Here is a 25,915-nt window from a genome sequence, read left to right as displayed (position 1 = left end):
AATGTGCTGATCTGCAAGTCAAAGTACAGAGAGAATCTAGAGAGGAGAAAAAGGATTAAAGAAATACTCACAGACAACTTCACAGCATCGTACTTCATTGCTGGAGCTCCTTAAATCCAAGCTTTCATCAAGTGGCAGCTCCTTAAATCCAAGCTTTCATCAAGTGGCCACAGGTGCTGCTGAGCCGCTCATTCCCGGAGGCGACACACACGTAGTTTGCATTTCACATCGGATTTCGGGACGGGCTGACAGAGTTATAATAATAATAATAATAATAATAATAGATACAGCAATTCAAAAATCTCTCTTTTTTTACGTTTAAATCCCATTCTTTTAAGTGAGAAAACTAATAATGCATTCCCAGCCCATCTGAAAACCCCAAACCAATTTTTCGAAACATCACTAAAACAGTGCAAAACACCTATATAACTGTCGAGCCATGATTTCAACACAATATAAAACACATTTATTCATCTCAGAAAACAATAAAACAGTACTTTATACCAACAAATAAATTGAGATCTAGATGAGCTGAGTTAAAAGGGATTTCAAATATGGAACAAAGACAGTTGTCATCTGTACAAGACTTAGACACTCGAGTAGTTTATTTTGAACTTTTCTGAGTTGTGTTTTTATCTTTTCTTTTCTCATTTTAGTTTAAAAATATCATCAATGATATGTTGGAAATCTTAAAGCAAATGCCTGTGTTTCTGGATCTGCGGGGTGGTGAAATAGCCAAGCACATGGTGTCTGTGTTGGTGACCATGGCTAAACATCTGGAAAAGGATGTTGCTGAAGCCCGAGAAAGGTACCACCTTTCATTAATTTGATGTTAAAAACTTTATTTCTTTACGTTTATTCATTTAGCTACTGCTTTTATCTGAATATTCTCACAGTTTGTGATGTTAAACAACTTGCCGCATAGGCGTACGAGCTGTTGCATTTAGACCCAAAAGTTCTAGGTTCAAGTCCCACCTCCAGCTGTTATACCCTTGAGCAAAGTACTTACATTACCCAGCAAGTTTTTTTTTTTTTTTTTTTTCTTTTTTTTGATCATGATCAGTGAGCAAACTGAGGTGCAGTGCTTCTTTTACATGATTTAGTGGTCAGTCATTACATTGCATTTTTCCTCTAGTAAACACAGTCATGTTCTCTTTTTCAGGTCTGGAGAAAGTTTCAGTATATGTGTGAAAAATACTTGGAAGGAAACAAAGCCAGTGAACTGGAAAAGCTTTATGATTTTCTCAAGAGAAAGATGAATGAAGACGAAAATGATTATGATAGTGATTTGTCAGATGGCATCACAAGTACAAGTTGGACATGAAGCCACAAATGCAACTTATTCTCGTACAGTCCTCTGTCCTCAAGTCGGACTCATTCGCGGGGTTACAAATGAAGCCAAAGACAAAGCATCACAGAGGACTGTCCATTTTTATGAACTTTTAGTCCTGATCAGAGTCAAGGGGTTTCAGAGCCGATCCTGGAATCACTGGGTGCAAGGTAGAGAGGGAAGAGCCCTGGACAGGACACCAGCGTATCTTCACATGACACTATACATGAAAATAATATGTGAAATTAACAACAACAACAACAACAAAAAAGATTGGAAACACGAGTAAATACATGTATTAGTAAATTAGTGTTTTAAGTGACTCAACTTTTACATGAGTAAATTAGGTATCTATGTGATGACTGGTAACTTACTAATTTTTTCTAGTTTGTGCCCTACACCTTAAAAATCGCACAGATTTTTTTTAAATTAAGGAAAGAAATGAAAACCTTCAGCTTACCAAATACACCATAATAAACCTCTGACTTCAAGAAGCAGGACAAACTGAGCTAGTGGTGCGTCAGACCCCTCTCCCTTGGTGTTTATGACTCTCTCCTCCCATTGGCTCATGTTATGTTGCTTTTTCTCTCTATTTTGTTTTCCTTTTATTATTTTTTTTTAGTTTTCTGTTTGTTTATGTTCATTGATATTTTACATTTCTTCTGTTAATAAAATGTAGTCACATAATTATTTTTTATGAGAGGTTTTTTCCTTACTCTGTTTGCTGTAACTGCAAGAAGATCCAACCTATGGCTGATACAGATCATTCATAAGTTTGAGCAGAAGTCTTATCATATAATTTCTTTCATATATAATTTCCAATCCATTATTATGATTCCAAATAAGTGTTTTGTAGAATCAAGGAAGCGGGGAGTTGTTGGAGTGTATGTATAATAAATATAAAATACACACACACACACATTTTCAGAACCGCTTGTCCCTTACGGGGTCACGGGGAACCGGAGCCTACCCGGGAACACAGGGGCGTAAGGCCGGAGGGGGAGGGGACACACCCAGGACGGGACGCCAGTCCGTCGCAAGGCACCCCAAGCGGGACTTGAACCCCAGACCCACCGGACAGCAGGACTGCGGTCCAACCCACTGCGCCACCGCACCCCCTAAATATAAAATAATATTTTTTAAATTTTACTTTTATTTTTAGGTTTATTTTTCTTGTTGAATTATCTTTTATTGTATTGTTCGCTGTATGGTATTCATCCTGATATGCTTTTTCTTATGCTTGTCTGTGATATGGTTTTTGGTACAGTCTGTACTACTGGTAAAATTCCACTTAATTTCGTCTGGGTAAAGCAGGGCTTGGAAGGTCATTGGGTCTGGTACAAAGATGAAAATAAAAATAAAGTGAATTGAAATGAATGTGTACCTGTGGGGGGTGCGGTGGCATGGGGGGTTGGACAGGGTCCTCCTCTCTGGTGGGTCTGAGGTTCAGGTCCCGCTTGGGGTGCCTTGTGGTGGACTGGGGTGCCTTGTGGTGGACTGGCGTCCCGTCCTGGGTGTGTCCCCTCCCCCTCCAGCCTTACGCCCTGAGTTGCTGGGTTAGGCTCCGGTTCCCCGCGACACCGTATGGGACGAGCGGTTCAGAAAGTGTGTGTTAATGTGTACCTCTGCATATTGTGAGAAGTGTAATAAGCCAACTTTTAAGATTTTCTATACCTTATTATTGATCATTTTTAAGGACCACAAATGAAAAAAAAAGATCAACTCCAACAAGTCTGTAGCTGAAGATGCTTCACTGTTTCACCAAGATGGTATACAGAGGGTGAGAGTCACTGTCCATTTTTGACAGAGGTTTGTTCAGAGTCCCTCTCTATTCCAACCCAACTCCCTGGACTGAACCAGTCTCTTCATTAGTAAATTCAGTCTCTTGGTATCACCTGTTGGAACTGTCCCAGCAAACAGCCGCACAGAAGCCTGCTCTGACTACAGTGCACGGTAGAACATCTGCAACAGTCCAGTATGGTGTGGAAAGTACTGGAGAAGTAAAAAAAAAAAAGCACATGAGAAAACACAAGTGCGTGCCTTGTCCTAATAGATAACAGAAATTACATCACAGCATCAGCCATTCTGATATGCTCCTGTTAGGCACTCATGACCACAGGGTTGAAGTGAGTCGAGGTTGACCTTTCTAGGATCTTCATGTTTTGTGAAGTCAGGGCAGTTTGTTAGATTATTCAAATCTGATGGTCACCCTTTTTTGTCAAAAGGTATCACAGAAAACATTTTTCCATGTCAATGGGACCCATTTCATACTCAGGGTCAGGTTGAACATATTGTATGTTGAAATACTATACCTGCACACTGCACACACTAAATAACGTGGGACTAATGGCACTGGACCCTATGGCTTTTTCCTTGCAGAGTCTTCAAAGTGTTTTTCTAGACCTGGTCAGCAGTGAAAGACAATCCAGCATGGCTGAGTGGTAGTAGGAGGGAAGTGATGGCTGTGTCAGCATAAAATGACCTGTGGTACTAGTTGGGGGTCTTCAGAGGAGATGATTAGAGAGCATTTTGCCAATTTTGACAGTAGATCTCCAGCAGTTTCTCATGGAGGGAGCAGATCTTGTCCTGCAGTTGTCCTGTGGCATCAAAGTTGAAGACTCATAGTGGGGCTGGAGGTGAGCTTCACAGTACGAGGCGAGACACACCAGACAGGACTTGACAGCTTTCTTCTTTTTTCCGGTACAGAAGTCACACTCCACAGCTCCAGGTGTAGGAGGATTGCCATCAAAAGGAGCAGCTTGGAGTTCTGTCTTCAGCTTCTCCATGACTTCAGCCAGCATGGTATTTCTGCCCAGAACAGGTCTTGACGTGAAAGTGTGTCTGCACTGAGGATGGGATGCCAGTTCACCACAAGGCACCCCCAGACTAAATTCAAGGAGCGCCTCTACCCTAGGACTGGGTGACATCTCTTTTTCATTTGTGCATACTACAGAATTAAAGCTCATGCCCAACAACAGCAGTGAGAAACTGTGACATCACTCTTAAATGTATCGCTTTTTTCCAGGAGTTATTGAATTTCTAATTTACATAAATTGTCAGGAATGTCAGAGGTGTGTCTTGCAGATCCCCAAGCCTGGCACTAAATCATCTGCACCTTTTCCCCATCATCTTACCCAGAACAAAACCAGTGTCACCACAGGCAGGAATGGGGAAACTTGAACAGAAAAACATACCCAATGACCAATGTAGGCAGGTCAATCTATGTCAACAATCCGTCCACGTCCATGTCCACATCCATACATGTTGAAGCTACCTGTGCTATGTCCTGAGTCCCAACAGCTTCTCTTTTCCAAGTCACCACATCTTAGCTCTTAACCTCAAGCTCACAATCCTGTACTGGCACTTCTGAATTAAACTTCTGATCTGGGTCCACTTTCGCATCTGCACCTGCGTGTTTGTTACAGAAACGCTAAAATAACAAAAAATACTGAATATCGAATTTAAAGAAAAAAATGTTTTTCAAGAAGTCGTTTTGAGCAACACTAAAAAGCAAACCAATAAAAGCACCGAACGGAAAGAAAAGGTAACACACATTAACTGAGGATGAAGAAAGTATTTGTAGTAGTTATAATAGTGATAAAAACAGATACTTAGCAAACAAATTAACACAATGCAGCGATCTTTTTCATTCACGTGACTCTGTGAATTTTTATGGCTCAAACTTCATTTCCTGTTCAGTCTGCCCCTCCATGCCTGGATTTGATCAAACACCACATCTCCTGCAGTAGAACCAGGAAGTTTCTCCTACTGTTACACACGTGACCAGTTTCACTGTAACGAAAGTGAAATCTGAAACTGCGGGCTTTCAGCAAAATGACACAAGATGGAAATCTGAATCAGGACCAGTCCTGTTGTTCTATGTATGGATCTACTGAAGGACCTGGTGACTATTCCAATCAGAAACAGTTACTGTATGGATTGTACTACAAAGATTTTCACAAATACATTATTGCGTAGTAACAGTCTATAATTTTATCTCAGAAGTGTGACCTTCAGTGATGAAGTACAAAGTTCAAGCAGCAAATACTGTTTCCTCACTTTAATTTAGGTCTCATCATTTAATCTCACACACACACACACACACACACACGTCTGTATCCGCTTGTCCCGAGCAGGGTCATGGCGAACCAGAACTTAACCCAGCAACACAAGACGCAAGGCTGAAGGGGGAGAGGACACACCCAGGACGGGTCATCATTTTATGAGCATTTCATTTTGAAGTGAAATTACGTTTTAGCAAGAAGCCGAATAAGAGTGTGAATCATATTCTGCCCTTATGGCGAAACTCATAGTCACATCTCCACACCTCTCACCTCCAGTTTTCATTGTGAGAGCACAATGCACGCCTACCCATTCATTAGTGCTGGACCGCAAATACATCACAATTAATGTACATTCATCACCCAAAGAATTCCACATCATGGCAACTAATATAATTCATTTTCATCATTTAAAGTGATGAAATCCAGACAAAAACCAGAGCTGTTTTTGTGTTATCAATGAGCACCATGCAGCAGCTCCGTGTGGAAGAAAACACTGTCTCACAACCAGTTAGGTAGTGAGACATGGGAATTACCTCTATGGTGTTCTGACACCTGGAGCCCATGATGAAAAGGAGACTACAATGACAAGGAGAAAGACACCACACCACAGAGCGATTTTCCAGTCACTTTCTCTGCTCCTGGGAAACTGAAACTGAAACTTATCCACATCTATCCCTCACAGGGAGCACAACAGAAGGGCTCAAGCTGAAAACACTACAATGGAGCAGGACCAGTTCAGCTGTCCAATCTGTCAGAATCCACTGAAGGATCCAGTGACTACTCCCTGTGGACACAGTTACTGTATGGACTGTATTAAAGACTGCTGGGATCGGGCTGATAGCCTTGGTGTCTACAGCTGTCCTCAGTGCAGGCAGACCTTCACACCAAGACCTGTTCTGGGAAGAAACACCATGTTGGCTGAAGTGCTGGAGAAAGTGAAGAAGGCAGAAGCCCAAGCTGCTCCTCCTGATCGCTGCTACGCTGGACCTGGAGATGTGGAGTGTGATGTGTGTATCGGGAGAAAGAAGAAAGCTGTCAAGTCCTGTCTGGTGTGTCTCGCCTCGTACTGTGAAGCTGACCTGAATCTTCACAACAAACTTCACCCGAGAAAGGACCATAAACTTACTGACCCCATTGGACAACTAGAGGACAAGGTATGTCTGTCTGCATGTGGTGCACAGCTACAGGTTTATCAGATGTGTGTTTTATTTTTTAAAAAAGTTAAATACTGAAGGAAGGGGGTGCTGTGGTGAGGCAGGCTTGGCGGGGTCCTACTGTCCGGCGGGTCTGGGGTTCGAGTCCTGCTTGGGGTGCCTTGTGACGGACTGGCGTCCCGTCCTGAGTGTGTCCCCTCCCTCTTCAGCCTTATGCCCTGAGTTGCCGAGTTAGGTTCCGGTTCCCCACAACCCCATATGGGACAAGCAGTTCAGAAAGTGTATGTGATGCAGTTAAAAAGGCTCTGCTGTTGAAATGGCTAAATAGCTTGAAAATTGTGCATAAAATTTTGTCTCCACTCCAGAGGCCAGATTCTGACAGCTCGTTCTAAGTACAAGTTTTATCACTCTCAGAAAGGGAAAATAATAAGTCACAGCAGAGACCACTGAGCAAGGACTGTCTGAAACTACACAAGTTAAGAAGGTTGTTATGGACACACTGGAAGTTTTTGACAAAGAAGAGGAGATGGAGACTTTGCCATCTTTGGGATGAGGTGTAACGTGGGATGTCCAGTTAGGAGTTGGGAGGATTACTGTAAATAGCTTAACAATGTGAGGTGCTTAGGAGAAAAGCACGAGGTAAATGAATATGTCCGTAGTGTAATGTCTGTAGTACGACTGAAAAATTATCCATCCATCCATTTTCAGTAACAGGGTTGTGTTGACTGACAAAATACTGATGGACTAAATGCACTTTCTTCTTCCAAAGGAACATCCAGGGTCATCTGAAAACCAGAGAGTCCTGGAGAGACTGAAAAAACTGCAGGAGCTGAGACAGGCTGTGGACTTGTTCACTGTGAGTACAGAGCAGAGGAGAAGAGCCATTTGAGGGCTCAATCAGGATTCTATTGCAGTTCCACAGTGAGGAGACCAGAGTCAAAGTGTCTCTCTGCGTGTCTCCAACAGCGCTCTGCACAGGCAGCAATTGAGGACACTGAGAGCACCTTCACCCAGATGATTTTCTCTTTTGAGAAAAAGTGCTCTGAGATGAAAGCTCTCATCAGAGTTCAGGAGGATATTGCAGTGAGTGAAGCTAAAATACTTCTGGAACAACTGGAGCAGGAGATTGCTGAGCTGAAGGAGGAGGGTAACGCTTCATCTAAAAACACCAAAGTCCCAGTAACACCAAAGCCTGTGGTAAGCACCCTGTTCAGGGATATGGTCATTTTTACTTTGTTACTAACAGTCAGCCAGGCCACAGTTATTCTCACAGATGGACATTTCGACCCGGGAGCAAGAGCATGAACAAAAACAAGGGAATTTTTGGGTTTGAAGGCTCTGCTTAACCCTTGCTGGATAGGGGCCTTGTGGTGGCAGAAGGGTTTGCATTATCTAGGGATTTCCAGAGCTATATAGTCGGGAGCAGTATGCTCCTGGTAGGGTCTCCCATGGTGACCAGGTCTCAAGTAAAGATTCAGACTAACACACACACACATTTTCGGAACCGCTTGCCCCATACGGGGTCGCGGGGAACCGGAGCCTACCCGGTAACACAGGGCGTAAGGCCAGAGGGGGAGGGGACACACCCAGGACGGGGATTCAGACTAACATTATTTGAAAACTGCTATGGCAAACCTGAACAAGACAGCATTTACCCTGCCTGGAATAAGGTCACTGGGTGGGGTTCTGGACAAGCTGAGCCATAAGGCAAAGCTCTGTATTTACCAGTCGATTTATGTCCCCACCCTTGCCTATTGTCATGAACTCTAGGTAATGACCGAAAGATAAGATTTCGGATACAAGGGGCTGAAATGAGTTTTCTCCGCAAGGTGGTGGGACTCACTCTCCATGACAGGGTGATGAGTCCCGCCATCTAGGAGGAACTCAGAGTAGAGCCGCTACCCCTCTCCATTAAGAGGAGCCAGTTGAGGTGATTCGGGCATCTGTTAAGGATGCCCTTGGGCGCCTCCCTTTGAAGGTATGCCAGGAATGGCTAACTGGGGCAAGACCCCAAAGTCAGCCCAGGACCTGCTGGAGAGATTATATGTCCCAGTGTTCCTGGGAACAGCTGGGGATCCAGAGACATGGGACATCTGGGCTTCTCTGTTCTCCCTATTGCCACTGCAATCCTAGAACAACAAGTGGTGTAGAAAATGGATGGATGGATGGATGGATGGATGGCTGGCTCTGCATAATTCATGAGTTGCATTTAGGTGTTGCTTTCATTTGTTCAGTCTTGCTGTTTTTTGTTTGTTGTAGAAGCTTGTTTGGGGTTGTTATAGAGCTGAAAGATTAAGTTTTTGCCTTTCAGTCATTCTCCCGAAGGTATTGCACAATGAATCAAAATCTGTTTATTTTTCCCAGTTGTGGTAATTCCAATGATTTTGAGCAGATCTTTTACTCTATTGGCCGAACGAAGCCCCAGACCATGACAGAGCTGAAACTATGCTTCACAGAAGGATTCAGACAGGCATTCGTACCTTTTTTCAAGTCTTCTTCTAACAGATAGGTGTCTTTGAGAAGCAAAAATTAAAATTTGGGATCATTATACTGTGAGACTGTCAGGCGGAACCAAGGACGCTGGGGCGGCTGGACCCAAGTGCAGGATCGTTCGTCAGGAACCAAGGGGTCAGGCGAGTTCTTGTTGTTGGGGACGGGCGAAGAGTCAATCAATCGGAGGTCAGAGTGAGAGCGAGGATCCATGGACGTGGTCAGAGGGCGATGCAAAGGGTCAGAAGCCGGAGGATGGATAGAGGAAGCAAGGGATGAGGAAGAGCAGGACATGGCAGAGGAGGGACGGTTGTCTCAGTGAGATTCCACAAGTGTACAGGAGCTGAGGAGGGTCTTTTAACGGCGAGCGCTCAGTCAGGTGCTTGATTGGTGTCAGGTGCTGTCGATTGTGGTGCGGGTGTGGACATGACAAAGACATTCTGCCACTGGTTGTCGCTGACAGTCACTCTATTTCTTATGTTCTTTTGCATACTGCAATCTTTTCTTCTTCTTACCTTTTCAAAAAAAAGTTTCTGATATTTGTATCCTTTGTAACACCTTACATTCTTACACCTGTTTACAGAGATACCATTCTCTCTGTACCCGTTCTGGAGCTGAAGAATTACCCATCATCACTATCAACCCAGATTACTCTTTTAGTGCTATCAGCAGAGCTATACATGACCTGAAGTATGAAGCGGACAAACTGTGGAAGGAGAAAAAAACGACAATCTCAACAAAAGGTTGGTGCAAGACTATTTAAAAACTGCCCTCATTGCCTTGGAGTATCTGAGTGTTTTTTATACCTCCACAGTGGCCGAGCTTTGGCTCGTACGACCTCTGGAACCAAACAAGAGAAAGCAGTTCATGAAGTGTAAGTACAATTTTTTTAAATTTTATTATTCATTAATAAGGGGGTGCGGTGGCGCAGTGGGTTGGACCTGGTCCTACTCTTCGGTGGGTCTGGGGTTCGAGTCCCGCTTGGGGTGCCTTGCGACGGACTGGCGTCCCGTCCTGGGTGTGTCCCCTCCCCCTCCGGCCTTATGCCCTGTGTTGCCGGGTAGGCTCCGGTTCTCCGTGACCCCGTATGGGACAAGCGGCTTAGAAAGTGTGTGTGTGTGTGTGTGTGTGTGTGTGTGTGTGTATTCATTAATAACATCAAAAACACTGGGTCACAGCAAAGAAGAAGCAAGCAGCATCCAGAAAAACGTGTCAGTGTATGAAAAGAGGGAAAAAACTGCAATATATCAAATGTTTGAACAAGTATCATGATATAAGAGGTCCATTGTCCAAAAATGTGCCCCAGGTTCACATCTCATCATCCAGAGCAAATGTTAATTTTCAGGTAGCAGAAGAAAATTCATCACTTGATTCATTCATCTCCTGTTTTCCCAGAGGGAACTAGAGGTATAGACCACACCTGCAAAACAAGGTTATGTAAAGTATGTAAGAGTAATTAGCCTGTGTTTCACGTGTTTGTCAAAAAAACATGGAAAGGACATAGTGTCATAGTTAAGCACATCCAAAATGTACAGGAGTAAGTGAGACCCCAAAGTACACACACACACACACACAGTCGAAAACCACTTGTCCCAAGCAGGGTCATGGGGAGCCAGAGCCTAACCTGGCAACACAGGGCACAAGGCTGGAGGGGGAGGGGACACACCCAGGACGGGACGCCAGTCCGTTGCAAGGCACCCCAAGCGGGACTCGAACCCCAGACCCACTGGAGAGCAGGACCCAGCCCAACCCACTATGCCACCACACTGCCTGCTTCTGAGAGCTTGTTGATATAATAATAAAAAAAAAAAAAAACGGATAATCCTTGTCCTTGGAACAACACACATTCGAGATCTGCCAGTTTTAGCTTCTTAAACCAATACTGGGGGACAGAAATGTCAAAGTTGTGGGACCCTGGAGCAGAGCTAGAATTTGAATGGCCATATTAAAACACAGCCACATTACCAGTGTGTAACATGTAAGGATCTTAATAAACACAGTCAGAAGATCGGATTTGAACGCTTTTGTCACACAGTCCTTGTTGTGCTATTTGTTCTTGTTCTGCTATTTGACATTTCCTTTGCTGTATGCATCTATCTGGCTCCTGGGTTTCCCAACACCTTCTTGTTCTCTTCCGTTAGATGCTTGTCGGATCACGATGAACCCCAAAACTGCAAATTCAGAAGTGATTCTGTCCAACGGAAACAGGCATGCAACAGTAGGGAAAAAAATACAATATGACAACAACACAGAGAAGTTTGACTCCTTGCCCCAAGTGCTGTGTAGGGAGGGTCTGTCTGGACGTTGTTACTGGGAGGTTCAGTGGAGTGGGGATGATGGGGTTGAGATAGCAGTGGCGTATAAAGGCATCAGCAGGAAAGGAGAGGATAATAATGCCTGTCTGGGATATAATGAGAAATCCTGGAGTTTGTACTGCTCTCACTCAATGTATACTTTTCGACATAATAGCGAGACCACTTCAGTTTGTGGACCATCCTCCTCTACAATAGGAGTTTACCTGGACCACAGGGCAGGAACTCTGTCCTTTTACAGTGTCTCTAAGGACTCAATGACCCTCCTCCACCGCGTCCAGACCACCTTCACTGAACCCCTCTATCCTGGGTTTTCAATATACTCTCATAAAGTTTCTGAGACATATTACAACCGCGATACAGTTAAAGGGTCTACAGTTCAACTGCAAATTTTACAGTAAAGGTGAGGTTTTCAGTGCAAAGTAATAATATCTAGACATGCATGAATAAATGTTAAACGAAATTTACTTAAAACAGTTTTAAAAAAAACGAATATAGTTCAGATGATGGATCATGTCTATAATGGATTGTGACACAAACACGCAGGAGACGTAAGACGATTAATTGTGACCTTTTTCATTCGCAACGTGTCGGGGGACGTGATCTTGTCCAACGTTGGGTGCAGCTGCTGTGCTGTGCTGTGGGTTTTTGCTGCTGTGTCTTTCTGAGGTCCGTCCTTGTTCTCAGGCTTCGGTCTCCATGTTCCCCCGTCACTGCTGGGAAGACAGGATGAAGTAAAGTCAGTTATTAGTCCCGGGTGTGTCAAAGTCCCTCCTCCTCATCTACCCCCTCTCCCGCAGCATAGGCGTGCCGCATGATTATTTGTTGATGTGTGTTCCTGTAAGTGTCGGCATGTTTTTTTTTTTTTTTTTACCAGACTAAGAGCATGAACATGTATACACAGTCATACATACACTTAGCGGCAAATAACTTGACTTTGAGGAACATTTCTGGCTTTGCATTGCATGTGTTTTCAGGAACCACTTCCAGTTCTGCTTCATCTCTCTTTATGTGGTCAGAACTCTGGAAACTGAATAGTATCCAAGACCCCAGTAGTGTCAATAATGTGGCTAAATGGTGAACAAACCTGAAAAACAGTATTGGTAGTCTTCCTCTTTGTTGCTTCTCAGCTATGTTTTGCTAAGTTTGCTGCTAAACTAAATAAAACATTTATGGATTTATTCACTGTATTTATTAAATATTTAAAGTATCATTTTCCTTCAGACAATGACATTCACAGTGTTTAGTTTCCAGCATCTGTGCATTTTGACACTTTTCTAGAGAGCCTCATTGAATGCAGGAGGAAATAAGAGCGGAATGCAGGTTGAAGAAATAAGAAATAGAGTATGTCCTTTAGCCTTGTAATGTGAAACATAAAACATTGTGCTTTTCTGTGAGATGTACATCGTTTTGGAAACAAGCACCTGATAAATGAATAAATGTGCATGTAAATGTAGCCTAAAGCAAATGATTAAATATTGATTTCAAAACAGGCTGCTATTGCTGTTATTTGGCAAGAAGGTCAAATTCATTCAGCAAACTGTAAAGGATGTTGATGATATTGACACTGCTTTGATGACCATACACAAAAAAAAATAAATAAAAAGTCACATTCAGTTCAACTGAATTCAGCTTATTTTTATTGAGTGTTCTGCTCACACAGCGACACGGAGTGCGGAACCTTTAAAGGCATAACTAGAATATTACAGTTATTAAAGCTATAAGTATGTCCACTGGCCACAGAGGAAAGGAACACACACACACACACACTTTCGGAACCGCTTGTCCCATACAGGGACACAGGGAACTGTGGTGATCAGTTGTTGTTTCTGTTATTACCTATAGAGGGCAGATGTGTTCGGTAGGTACAGGAAGGATACCTACGTAGTAAGGAAGCGGATTTAGGAGATATACGTAAAAAGCATATGGTTGTGAAAACCCAGCGTGAACATTAAACGAGGCTACGTGCCAGTTAACAATATAATTCTCAGTGTGTTTATTGAGTAAAACACAACAGGAACCGGAGCCTACCCGGCAACACAGGGCGTAAGGCCTGAGGGGGACACACCCAGGACGGGACGCCAGTCCGCCGCAAGGCACCCCAAGCAGGACTCGAACCCCAGACCCACCAGAGAGGAGGAGCGGGGTCCAACCCACTGCGCCACCGCACCCCAGGAAAGGACCAAAAAACTCCAAATCAAAAGTCAAAAGAGAAAAATCCTCTGGATGTCCAGCTGCCAGTGGCTAACCACCCCTCCCCTCCTCCCCAGGGCATTCTAGATTAAAAAAAGACTTTTAAGTGAATTAAATAGTAATAATAACATTGTACATGAGTGTTCACTTTATGCCCCAGTTGACAAAGACATGTCTGGTCCATCATGGCAGGGGGTCATCAGCCTCAGTCAACATGCGGTGCTGGTATGATGGCCGGTCAGCCTCCTCCGGTCTTATGTTAGGGAAACAATGCTCAACAAGAAAGAAATTGTTAGTAAATGATGACTCTTTGATGAGCTCGTATCAATCACAAGTGCTTTAAGGTAACCTGCATCCAATGAACACTGTCTTAGAATATAAGAATCTGTAATCTCACAAAGGTAAGCCAGAACAATGGGATTTACTGCTTCATAGGTCAAAAGTAGGATTTTACAATAAATTCTAAATGTAATTGGGAGCCAATGTAATGATTTAAGTACCGGTGTTATATGGTCACACTTCCTAGCCTAGTTCGAGTGACAATTCCTGCAACAGCGTTTTGTACCAACTGTAGCCTGGATACAGTCCGGTGTGGACAACCTGACAATAACACATTACAATACCAGCCAGCTTGAAACAAAAGCATGAAAGCAGGTTTCTCAGCATCTTGTATACATAGGAATTGCCTTAAATTAGCTACGTTTCTCAACTGAAGGAGGCACGACGGCCTAGTCAATGTATCAACTGACATGCATTCTAATTTTACAAGCACGTCGTCTCTATTAAACTTACAGCTACAGTGTACATGCTCTATAAGCAAGATAATTTACAATAATCCTGTAAATTATACCTTACGAATTTGTTTTTGAAGAGAAACATGCATAGCCCCTACGCAATCTGTTCCCTGTTGTAATTTGGGGTGTAAAGTTTATTGGTGTCAAATAGTTGTATATGGACTGGAGAGGGTTAGGGTTTTGTAACCGATGTTCTTTTTTGTTCCTGTATTGTAAGCTTTTTTCGGTGTTTATTGGCAGGAAAAATGGCATTAGGGACTGCTGATCGATCGGTGCTGGGTGGGAAAGTAAGGGCTCGCGACCCCACAGGACAGGGAGGAATTTAGAACTTTAGAACTTCATTTGCCATGATTTGTACACGTCCACATCGTCCGGGCACATAGGAATTCTTGTGTGATGCTGAAAAAGTCAAACGTATAAGCAACATGTACACAATAAACACACTAAAACTACAATAATCCAATAAGTAAAATGAAGGTAAATACTGAAAAAGAAGGAAATCAAATACTATTAAAAAAGGGAACAAATACTAACAAGGGAAGGGCCCAAGGGGGGGCAAGAATAAAATGCACAATACACACAAAACACACGCAAAGTACACAGTAAAATATCCAATATACAGTGAAATACACAGTAAAGACTACAATAATACTGTTAAAAATAATATTAACAGGCTAATGGTTAATGTCATGTCTAGAAGACATTATTAGTTCATTTTTGGGGTTTGGATCATTTTCCTTTGTCGATAAAGTTCATTCAAAATTGAGAACATCACTTCCTGTTTTTCCGAGCGCCTCACTTCCGGTTGTCAGACCAGGAAAAACAAGGAAGCCACATGGCCGGAAGCACAAGGATATGATTGCATCCACAGCTAAGGACTGAGAAATTAAGTCGTAAGTGACTGGAATTTATTATTTAGAGTTTAAAGATAGGATATTAAGAATTATTTTATAATAAAAATATAGAATAATTTACGTTCTAAGAGTGTTTTACAAACGAACATGTACATGTAAGCTGTGGTTATGTTTGCCATGTGTATAATATATTTTGTTATGGGGGGGCGCGGTGGTGCAGTGGGTTGGGCCACAGTCCTGCTCTCCGGTGGGTCTGGGGTTCGAGTCCCGCTTGGGGTGCCTTGCGACGGACTGGCGTCCCGTCCTGGGTGTGTCCCCTCCTCCTCCGGCCTTACGCCCTGTGTTGCCGGGTAGGCTCCGGTTCCCCGCGACCCCGTATGGGACAAGCGGTTCTGAAAATGTGTGTGTGTGTGTGTGTGTGTGTGTGTGTGTGTGTTTTGTTATGTAAAATACTGATACAGACTATTTGTATTATTTTTGTAAATTGAATTGCTTTATTTTTTTGTATTTTGGTTATAGTTTTCACTCCATGTCTTGGTGAAGGAGTCATCAGTAAAGTCTCAAAAAATACAACGACGACTCGTCTCTTATGGAGTTTTGTGTCTGCGGTTGTTACACCTTGACGAGAACACTAGAGTTATGTTAATAATAATGTTAATGCTCCACTGGTTATTGTACATAATATTATTATTATCCCCGTGGAGGTTAAATATTGCACTTTATAGGTAGCTGGAATCTTAAATCAGTCCTTATGTAGTTATGCCATGAGTCTCACTGTGGCAGGGAAAAAGCTGAAGAAGGAGAGTGTTGGAAAACAACATGGATGGAGAAAAAGGGAGTTTTTTATGTTTTTTTTGAGGAGCCGGGGCTCGGAGAGCGAGCCGGTTTGGGTTCGTTCTCGCTCGGATGTGTATGTTTATATGTGTGGATCATTAGTAGTTTTATATTTAAAAATGTTCTTTGGGTTTAAATTTAACTGGGTGTTGTGACATTCTGTGTGTGATGCACCTCCGAAAACACCAGAATTGAGTGGATGGGCTACACGTGTTTTCAAAAAACAATCAAATCATATCATGCACCTGATTAGGTAAAACATGAAAATACAGGCTTCCCTTTTTGTCTGAACACAAGTCAAAGTAAATGCACAAATCACGCCTTTTTGTTTTTATTAACGTTTTCCATACTCTCCCAACCTTTTTTTGGAGCTGCTGGGGTTTTAAATTTAAGGGATTTCTATGCACTGAAAAGGGCCAGATTTGGATTTTTTTTTCCTTGGATTTACATGTACGTTTATTCTTTTAGCAGTTTGCTACAGTGATTATTAATTTCTACATAGTGGACAATTTTATCTTATGTGACTTACACTGCTAGATACACACACACTTTCAGCAATTTACAATCACCAGTTAACTTAAAACACATGACTTTGGGGTATGGGAGGACACCAGGGATTCTGGACAGAACACATGCAAACACAGGTGAATGTGGGGGGGGGGGCATTAATATGTATATTTGTCTTCGTATCTGTCTTTATATTTTTATACACACGTTTAGTATTATGTGTTCTATTACTCTAATTTTCATAGCATTTTCCATAATGTATTTGTGATGACAGGGTTAGACATGGGTTTTTGGCTTTTGATACAGTGTAAGCAGCGGGCTGTTCAGAGTCATCAGTTCAGGTGAAATGTTGTCATCTGGAACAGAGGACACGGAGGAGGCTGGACCCAAGTACAGAATCGTTTAGTCAGTATTAAGGGATCAGACTTGCTCTTGTGGTCGGGGACAGGTGAATGGTCGGTCGATTGGCGGACAAAAGAGAAGTGAGTCGATAATCTATACATACTTAATCACATGTCTGCAGCTATGTCTCTTTCTCTTAATGTGAATGAATGAATGAATGAATGAGCTTTATTGCCAAGTATGTTTGCATATACAAGGAATTCGTTTTGGTGACAGGAACTTCCACAGCGCAGACAGAATGACAGTGACAAGACACAGATAATAAAAAGCACAAATGTAATGCACAAATTGTATTTTTGCTGAGATGTATGTCGCTTTGGAGGTAAGCGTCTGCTAAATGAATAAATGTGAATGTACATGGATGCAGCCCACTGTCCTCTTTTCCCATAAAGAAAAAACCTGCAGAGGCTGGAGAGGTAGGTCTGATTATTCCTAAGGCCAAGGCTTTGGTCACATACTCTTCCATGGCCCTCTGCTCAGAAAGGGACAATAGGTATAAATGATCTCTCGGAGAGGAAGTTCTCAGCAGGAGGTTGAGCGCACAGTCTCATGGCCGATGTGGAGGCAGGGCAGATGTCCAGGACTTACTGAAGACCTCCATATTCTCTCGGGGCTGCCAGAGGCTGTGCGGACCCAGGGCCCTCGATAGTGGTGGCTCTACAGGGAAATGACAAACAGGAGGATGTGCACGGCTTTCCCCCAGAAACCAGTTCTCCTGTGCTCCAGGAGAACGTGGGGTCATGTAGGGCCAGCCAGGTGTATCCCAGGACAATCTGGTTGTGAGGGGACTTAATAAGAAAAAAGGAGAGCGCCTCCTTGTGGCACGCCCCTACCTGAGGCCCTAGTATGTCGGTACGGGAATCCATTATGTCCTTCCCCAGCGGTTACCCATTGAGTGCACTGATTCCTAATGTCCTGTCACAGTCCCATGTGGGAATGCCGTGTGAGTTCGCAAAAGTGATGTCCATAAAGCCGCTGGCCGCTCAAGTCTACAAGTGCACACGTGACGATTTGGTGAGCTCCCTCTCCCCAACACAAGACAATGAGAACATTTAGCCGTGATGCAGGATGGAGAGGATCACTTACTGAAAACTGTGTCTGGGGAACTGCCATGGAGGGCTGCTCAGGGCAGGTTGCACGTAAGTGGCTGGAGCTGCCGCAGTAGAGGCAAAGCCCCTCTTGGAGGCGTTGCTGTCTCAGTGGGCGTCAGGCGCCCTTGATTGACTCCCAAGGGTGTTGGGACATCAGAGAGGCAGGGTCCCTTGTGGTCGGCCAAGGATGTTGCAGGCACTCATGGGCCAGGTTGTCCAGGGCGATGGTGTTCTTTATGTACTGGTCCGGGGTCCAGTCTTCGCCCCAGTAAGCAAGCTTGGTTTGGAGATGGGGATTCAGACCCCGCTGGAAGCACATTAGTAGTACTGCCAGGTTCCACTGTGTGGCTCCAGAAAGGATGTCGGAACTGCAGAGCATAGTCCGAGACAGTCCTGCAGACGGGACGGGAGAACAATGGAAAAAAAGGATATGGGAACCGTAAGGTGAGGTAAGTTTGGGAGCGCAGAGGAGATGGTTGTCTCAGGAGAGGTTCTGCAGGTGGGGAGTGCTCGAGTGGTGGTTTTTGTAGCCAAGTGCTCCAGTTAAAGTCTGGTGCTTAATCGGAGGGGGCGCGGTGGCCCAGGGGATTTGACTGGGTCCTGGTCTCTGGCGGATCTGGGATTTGAGTCCTGCTTGTGGTACCTTGCGACAGATTGGCATCCCATCCCGGGTGCGTCCCCTCCCCGTCTAGCCTTGCGACTTGTGTTGCCGAGTTAGGCTCCGGTTTGCTGCGACCCGGTTTGGGTCAAGCGGTTTCAGTCAATGTGTGTGTGTCTGTGTATGTCTGTGTGTGCTTAATCGGAGTCAGGTGCTGCTGGTTAAGGTGTGGGTGTGGTTGCGACAAACTTGTTTAGATTGTATAAAGAATTCAGGGAACCCATGGGAAACCTACATTTTGTACTGTAAGAACAAATATCCAGAATTGTACAGAATCTTTAAAGTAACTAATGAAGAAAACTAATGTTAACTACTGAAGTAATTGGGTCCTTTTTTAATGGGGTTTGTTGATATTTTTAGTAAAAAATGGGTGTTAGTTTTGGGGCTCGGGATTGACTAAACATATTTTCCATTAAAATGAAAGATAATGATATCTTGGAATAGGGGGGCGGGGTGGCGCAGTGGGTTGGACCGGGTCCTGCTCTCCGGTGGGTCTGGCGTCCCTTCCTGGGTGTGTCCCCTCCCCCTCCAGCCTTACGCCCTGAGTTGCCGGGTTAGGCTCCGGTTCCCCGCGACCCCGTATGGGACAAGCGGTTCAGAAAATGTGTGTGTTTCCGTCTGTCTGTCTTGGAATGATGAGAATTCACCTTAGAGGGGATTCTGTCAGGAACACATTAAATTTGTAAGGTGAGGGGAGACTGTGTGTAATTCCAACAGAATGCAGATCACCGTAACTTCTCTGTGCCTTTTTTTGACTCGAAAGACAGAACAGTACCGTCATCCACGTGCTCTGTGCCTGCAAGCTCTGAGCTTGGCCGAAGTCCAGCACCCCTCCCGCTGCAGCTCTGGGCTGAATCGGGAAACTGCTCGTTTCAGAGAAACGAAACTTACCTCTTCTACTCTTTCTCTCTCTCTGTGCCCCATGCAGACTGCAGTAACATGGCTGAAGCTGGAGATCTCCTGGATGAAGACCAGTTTAACTGTTCGGTGTGTCTGGATCTACTGAAGGATCCAGTCACTATTCCCTGTGGACACAGTTACTGTATGGGCTGTATTAAGGGAACCTGGGATCAGGAGGGCAAAGCTGGAGCCAACAGCTGTCCTCAGTGCAGACAGACCTTCGCACCAAGACCTGTTCTGAACGTAAATGCTGTGATGGCCGAAGTGCTGAAGAAACTGAAGAAGACTGGAGTCGAGACTCCTTCTCCTGATAACTGTTATGCTGAGCCTGGAGATGTGGTGTGTGATGTGTGTACTGGGAGGAAGAACAAGGCTATCAAGTCCTGTCTGGTGTGTCTGGCCTCATACTGTGAAACCCATCTAAAACTTCACAACAAGCTCAACCCAGGAAAGAGACACAAGTTGATTGATGCCACTGGAAAACTGCAGGACAAGATCTGCTCCCATCATGATATTGTGTTACAGGTTTACTGTCGCACTGATCAGCAGTGTATCTGTCTGCTGTGTACAATGGATGAACACAAGGGGCACGATACAGTTTCCATCGCTGCAGAGAGGAGCGAGAAACAGGTAAATGATGACTATCTGTATACCGCATTTTTTCTGAGATTCAAAATTGCCACCCTGTATGAATGAGGAAATAATTCTAAATACCTTTAGAATTTAGTCTGTATAAAAAAGCATTTGCTAAATGAGTACAATTTAAAATTGCCAGTAGAAATAGATCGTAAAAACCTATTTCTTTTATTGTACTTGTTGATTCACCTTTATACTGTTAACTTCCCTAATAACAAAAACGATAAAATAACCCGGATGTATTTATGTCCAAAAGGAACAGCTGGGATCCTTACAAAAGAAATTCCAGAAAAAAATCAAGGACAGAGAGGAGGAGCTGCAGGAGCTCAGACAGGCTGTGGACTCACTCACAGTGAGTATGGACTGAACGACATTAACGTTAGGAAGGACAGTCAAAAAGTATCAAACTGTTTGCAAATGCACCTGTGAGCTTTGCTGAAGTTGCAGCAACAGCAACGTTTTACTCTTGTTAACATGGGAACTTCCCTTCCCGTCTGCACTGTAGGAGAGTAGTGTGCCGTGATGCGATTCGTTTTGTGGGATGGTTCATCAGCACAGACCCACCATTGACTTTCAGTAAAGATATATATTTACCGTACTTTCCGCGCTATAGAGCGCACCTGACTATAAGCCTCACCACCCAAATTTCATAAAATTTAAGAAAAATTACACACGTAAGCCGCACCTGACCATAAGCCGCGCCTGCCTATCAGCCGCAGGTTCACACTGAACCACGATATCTTTATGGTACACAGAAAGATGGTACATAGATTTTTTTAAATGTTTAATTACTAAACACAGCAGTAAAATGAGATAACCATGCCGGCTTTTTTCCGAACAGTGCCTTAACACGGCAGTAACGCAGCAGTGAAATTACATTATAGTAACATGCCGGTTAAAAAAATAACAAGCCTACCAGCTGTTGATCGTTAGCCTTTTAAAAAAGCCATTGATCGCTCTCTTCATCTTCCTCACTAAAACCACTGAATTCGTCGTCTTCAGTGTCGGAATTGAACAGCCTCAGAATGACGCGCAAAATGACTGTTCAAAACACAATTAACGTGTGTCAATCAAACTAGCGACTTCCTCAGCGCATTATTTCTCCTGCCTGTCTGTCACGCTCTTGCGCTTCCTGCTAGAGCGCCCGCTATAGGCCGTTAGCCCGTAAAAATATATAGATTAACCGCATCGTTGTTTAAGCCGCAGGGTTCAAAGCGTGTGATAAAAGTAGCGGCTTATAGTCCGGCAATCACGGTATATTGTCTCCAAATTTATGATGACACTTAGTATATGTATTAGAAAACTGTGTTCATGATAATAATAAATAAATAATATTTTATATATATATATAAGGGGGCGCAGTGGCGCAGTGGGTTGGACCGGGTCCTGCTCTCCGGTGGGTCTGGGGTTCAAGTCCCGCTTGGGGTGCCTTGCGATGGACTGGCGTCCCGTCCTGGGTGTGTCCCCTCCTCCTCCGGCCTTACGCCCTGTGTTACCGGGTAGGCTGCGGTTCCCCGTGACCCTGTATGGGACAAGCGGTTCAGAAAATGTGTGTGTGTGTGTGTGTATAATAATTTTCAAGGAAGTCTTTTATTGTTTCTCAATTATTTTCTTGGAAATACTGGAGATTCTGTTTGACTTACCTTTGTATTTTTCAATAAATTGTTCTGCATTTTCTTGATGGAGGAAGATTTATGTGTTCTTGGTGACTATTCAGAGAGCAAGATTTGTGCTGATTTCTTTCCGCGACGTGTTTCTTGCCATATCTCGTGTATTGCAGTGCACTATTGTGGCATCTCGCCCTTTGAAATGTGGCTGTGTCTCCATCAGCGCTCTGCAAAGGAAGTAGTTGAGGACGGCGACAGGACCTTCACCGAGATGATCCGCTCTCTTGTGCAAAGACGCTCTGAGCTGAAGGACGTGATCAAAGCCCAAAAAAAAGCTGCAGTGAGTGAGGCTGAAGGTCTCCTGGACCAACTGGAGAAGGAGATTGATGAGCTGAAGAAGGGAGATGCTGAACTGGAGCAGATTTCACACTCAGAAGATCACATCCATTTCCTCCAGGTACCAACACTGGTTCTCAGACTGGCAGTCGCAGCATCTTTATGTTAATTACTCTTGTGTTTTGGCCTGATGCCATCAGTAACGTGTGTCTTGAACTAATATTGTCTTCAACTTTAACCCAAACTGTAAATACGACCATTTTCTCACTCTAGACTTTTCAGTCTCTGTGTTCCCCCCCTGGATCTGAAGAATTACCCAGCATCAATATCAATCCAAAGTGCTCTTTTGAGGACGTGAAGAAAACTGTTTCCCAACTGAAAGAGCAGCTGGAAAATTTATCCCAAAATGAATTGGCAGAAATTTCTAAACAAGGTCTGTGTGACAATTGACTTGTTCATGCTGTTTCTCCCATTTATTATATAGTTTAATGAATACTTAACTCTAATTTGTCAGTGATCACAACACCTTAATGACCACTGCTTCTCACCTAATCATTAACTTCACCCAACAATTTCGGAGAAAACTACAAAGACAAAACGTAAGGTGTTTTTGTTTAGTATAATAGAGTTTCATTAATCTGGAAGGAAAAAAAAAACATGTTTGAGAACAAATTTGAATTAAACTAATTTACAATGCAATAAAAATTGTTAAATGAAAAATTGGAGATAGTGTGCAGGCCAGTTGTTTAAAAGCACATTCATTCATGCTTATTAAAGTTGTTTTGCCCACTCAGATATTTTGTAAATAACATTCACTGTGCATTATTCCTTCCTTCTTTATTCTGAGGATTAACACCGTTCTTGACAAGTTCATTTTACAAAGGACCACATAATAAACAAGTGATACATTTTTTAAATAAATTCATTCAGGACTATTAAAATTACACTCTTGATCTTCAGAATTTTTTTAAATGATGCTTGCTTTGCATTATTCCTTACTGTTTATTCTGAGGACTAACACTGTTTGTCTCCACAGTGACTGAACTCTCTATTTTTTTACCACTAAATCCCAAGACTCGAGAGGAATTCTTACAGTGTAAGTTTGTCACTCTAGCATAAGTGATTTTTCCTCTCTTTGTGGACATTTCCTCTTCTTTTTCATTCTGGTTCTAACACTGAAATTGTGAAAGAATTATTTCTAAGTAAATGTACTTTCTTGCATTTTTGAACTATTTCAGTGTCAATAAGAGGTATCATTGTAGAAATACCACACCCCCAAACATGTAAGGATACTTTTAATGCCAATCCCCAGCAAAATATGTCTCTCAATATGTAAGGTTTCATCATATGACTTTGCAAAGAAAACCTTGGATTGTACCGTTCATGGAAGATAAGGTAGAAAACTGCATTTAACCCTGCAGTATAATGACAACTAACCCTATAAGCTGTTAAACAAAAGTATGACATCTGAGCATAATTTCCTTGAAATTTTGATAATGTGCAGATCAGTCTACAATCTGACATATTTATAAAAATGTAACTTTTTCTACAGACACCAGTTCAGTCACACTGGATGAAAATACTGCAAGTACCAGCCTGCGTCTGAACGGAGACAAGTATGTTGCTGCAGGACAAACCCAGTCACGTCCTAATCACGCCGAGAGATTTGTGAATCTTCCACAAGTGCTCTGTAGGGAGGGTCTGACTGGATGCTGCTACTGGGAGGTTCAGTGGAGTGGAAATGGTGGAATTGATATTGCAGTGGCCTATAAAGGGGTCAATAGGAAAGAAGGAGTTGGAAACTTCAGATGCAATGATAAATCCTGGAGTTTGTTCTGCTCTCCAAACAGTTACTATTTCTATCATAATAGCAAATCAGCTGTATTACCTTTTACCCGTTCCTTCAAAATAGGAGTTTACCTGGACCACAGGGCAGGAGCTCTGTCCTTCTACAGTGTTTCTGGCACCATGACCCTCCTCCATAGGGTCCAGACCACCTTCACTGAGCCCCTCTATCCTGGGTTTTCATTATACTCAAATAGTTACGTCCAGTTATGATTCATCCATTTCTCCAATTACAATAACCACTTATTCTGATCATGGTTGTGGTGATCTGGAGGATTTTCCGAAATCATTGGACTAAGGCTGTGGGGGCGGGGGGTACACACCTTGGACAGGACGCCAGTCCACCACAGGGTATGATTGTGATTCATATGACATGAATGACATGTGGAGTAAGAGCCAGTAAACTGGCATTAAGTGGAGAATAATTTAGTAAGAATGAATATGGTCATATTCTCTAAATGGTTTACAAAAGCAAATACACTTTGTCTTGAAGCAGTAAATCAATTTTCTATTTATTAGATTTTTCTAAGACTTCTTAGATTATGTGAATTTATGTACCATATGCATGCTTTGGGTAGGGTGGCACAGTGGGTTTGGCTGGTGCCCACTGTGTGGTGGGTCTGGGGGTCCGAGTTCTGCATGGGGGTGCCCTGTGATGGACTGGCATCCCATCGAGGTGTATTTCCCTCCCCCTTCAGCCTTGTGTCCTGTGTTTCCGGGATAGGCTCCGGCTCGCCACTACCCGGCTCAGGACAAGTGGTTGTTGGCATTGGTTGGTATGTACGCTTTGGATGTGTGAGCCTGGAATTTGAATTGTCCGTAGAACTCTGGCTTTGTATTTCATACATTTTTAGGACTCGCTTCCGGTTCAACTTAATCTCTCTCTTAGTGGTACAAAAGAGTAGGAATTGACTGCAACACAGGATGTTAATAATAGCTTATAGAATTTGCCTGAATGGTAGAAAAACTTAATTAATAAACTTTCCATCTGCAGCCATTTTGCTTGGAGTTTCTAATGACCTAAATAAAAATATTTTTTTGGAAAATTTTTGTTGTATTGTATTTCTTCAGAAATATTATATCCCACCTGAACTGAAGTACACATTTATTCGTTGAGGTGATGTTTAACCCCTCCCAAAGTAATTTACACGCTAAGGAACTTTACCAGAACAATTTAGGGTAAGACCTTGCTCAAGAATTCAACAGTTGGAAGTTGAACCTGCAACTTTTTTTGTCCAAAGGTAGTGACTCTACCAAGCTACCAGCTATCCAGCAAAAATGTTGAGGAACCATCATCATCATCACTTCAACAATCCATTAATGATCACTAAGAACACACACACTGCCTGAATCACTTTATCCCATACAGGGTCACAGGGGGCCAGAGCCTAACCCAGCAACAGAGGGCATGAGGCTGGAAGGGGAGGGGACAAACCCAGGACAGGACATCAGTCCATCGCAAGGCACCCCAAGTGGGACTCAAACCCCAGACCCATCAGAGAGCAGGACCCGGTCCAACCCACTGTGCCACTGCACCCCTTCCCCCCCCGCTGAGAATACAAATGATTTATAAATGTAGCTACAGGAGGTCACTTTGTATTTACAAACATCCCAGTCCTGGCTACTAGCAGAGTCTCTTTTTTTTACCAGATTTTATGTTAGCCAATGAAAGTATGTAGGGTGCATGAACCACAGTTTTCTACAGCTGATTTAGTTTGTTCTGTTCACTCACTCAGTAACACAGCTAATGGAAGCAAAGAAAGCTCCCACACACAAGACATCCAAAAGCACCAAGGTTCTTTGTTGTGGATCTGAGGTGGTTGAATGACCTTGCCCTTTGACTCAGAACTGCTGAATCTCTATTAAATTTAAGAAGTGTCTCAAAACTCACCTCTTTTGGATTCACTT

At 43.3% G+C, this 25,915-nt stretch overlaps 2 protein-coding genes across 2 annotated transcripts; both read left to right on the top strand.

Moving 5' to 3' along the window:
* Positions 1-9,851: 9,851 nt before the first annotated feature.
* On the top strand, positions 9,852-11,751 carry LOC108922756 (stonustoxin subunit beta-like; the record flags this gene model as incomplete). The annotated part of the gene is made up of 2 exons (XM_029254523.1): positions 9,852-9,912; positions 11,180-11,751. Coding segments are annotated over 2 exons (633 nt in total), but the record flags the coding sequence as incomplete, so codon positions are not given.
* A 3,450-nt stretch (positions 11,752-15,201) lies between these two features.
* LOC108922791 (tripartite motif-containing protein 16-like) lies at positions 15,202-24,640 on the top strand. The gene is made up of 7 exons (XM_029255076.1): positions 15,202-15,230; positions 19,612-20,213; positions 20,476-20,571; positions 22,050-22,283; positions 22,436-22,595; positions 23,199-23,258; positions 23,715-24,640. The coding sequence occupies exons 2-7, from the start codon at positions 19,623-19,625 to the stop codon at positions 24,218-24,220; spliced, it is 1,647 nt and encodes a 548-aa protein (XP_029110909.1). The 5' UTR covers positions 15,202-15,230; positions 19,612-19,622; the 3' UTR covers positions 24,221-24,640.
* Positions 24,641-25,915: the final 1,275 nt, after the last annotated feature.

Source organism: Scleropages formosus, chromosome 9, assembly GCF_900964775.1.
Source record: "Scleropages formosus chromosome 9, fSclFor1.1, whole genome shotgun sequence".
NCBI classification, from domain to species: Eukaryota; Metazoa; Chordata; class Actinopteri; order Osteoglossiformes; family Osteoglossidae; genus Scleropages; species Scleropages formosus.
This window is presented reverse-complemented; position numbering and strand designations above follow the sequence as displayed.

Excerpts from the sequence above, each read along its gene's own strand:
- LOC108922791 (XM_029255076.1), top strand. The coding sequence starts at position 19,623 with ATGGCTGAAGCTGGAGATCTCCTGGATGAAGACCAGTTTAACTGTTCG. Across the intron at positions 20,214-20,475 it reads CAGAGAGGAGCGAGAAACAG|GAACAGCTGGGATCCTTACA; the intron begins GTAAATGATGAC and ends TATGTCCAAAAG. Across the intron at positions 20,572-22,049 it reads AGGCTGTGGACTCACTCACA|CGCTCTGCAAAGGAAGTAGT; the intron begins GTGAGTATGGAC and ends TGTCTCCATCAG.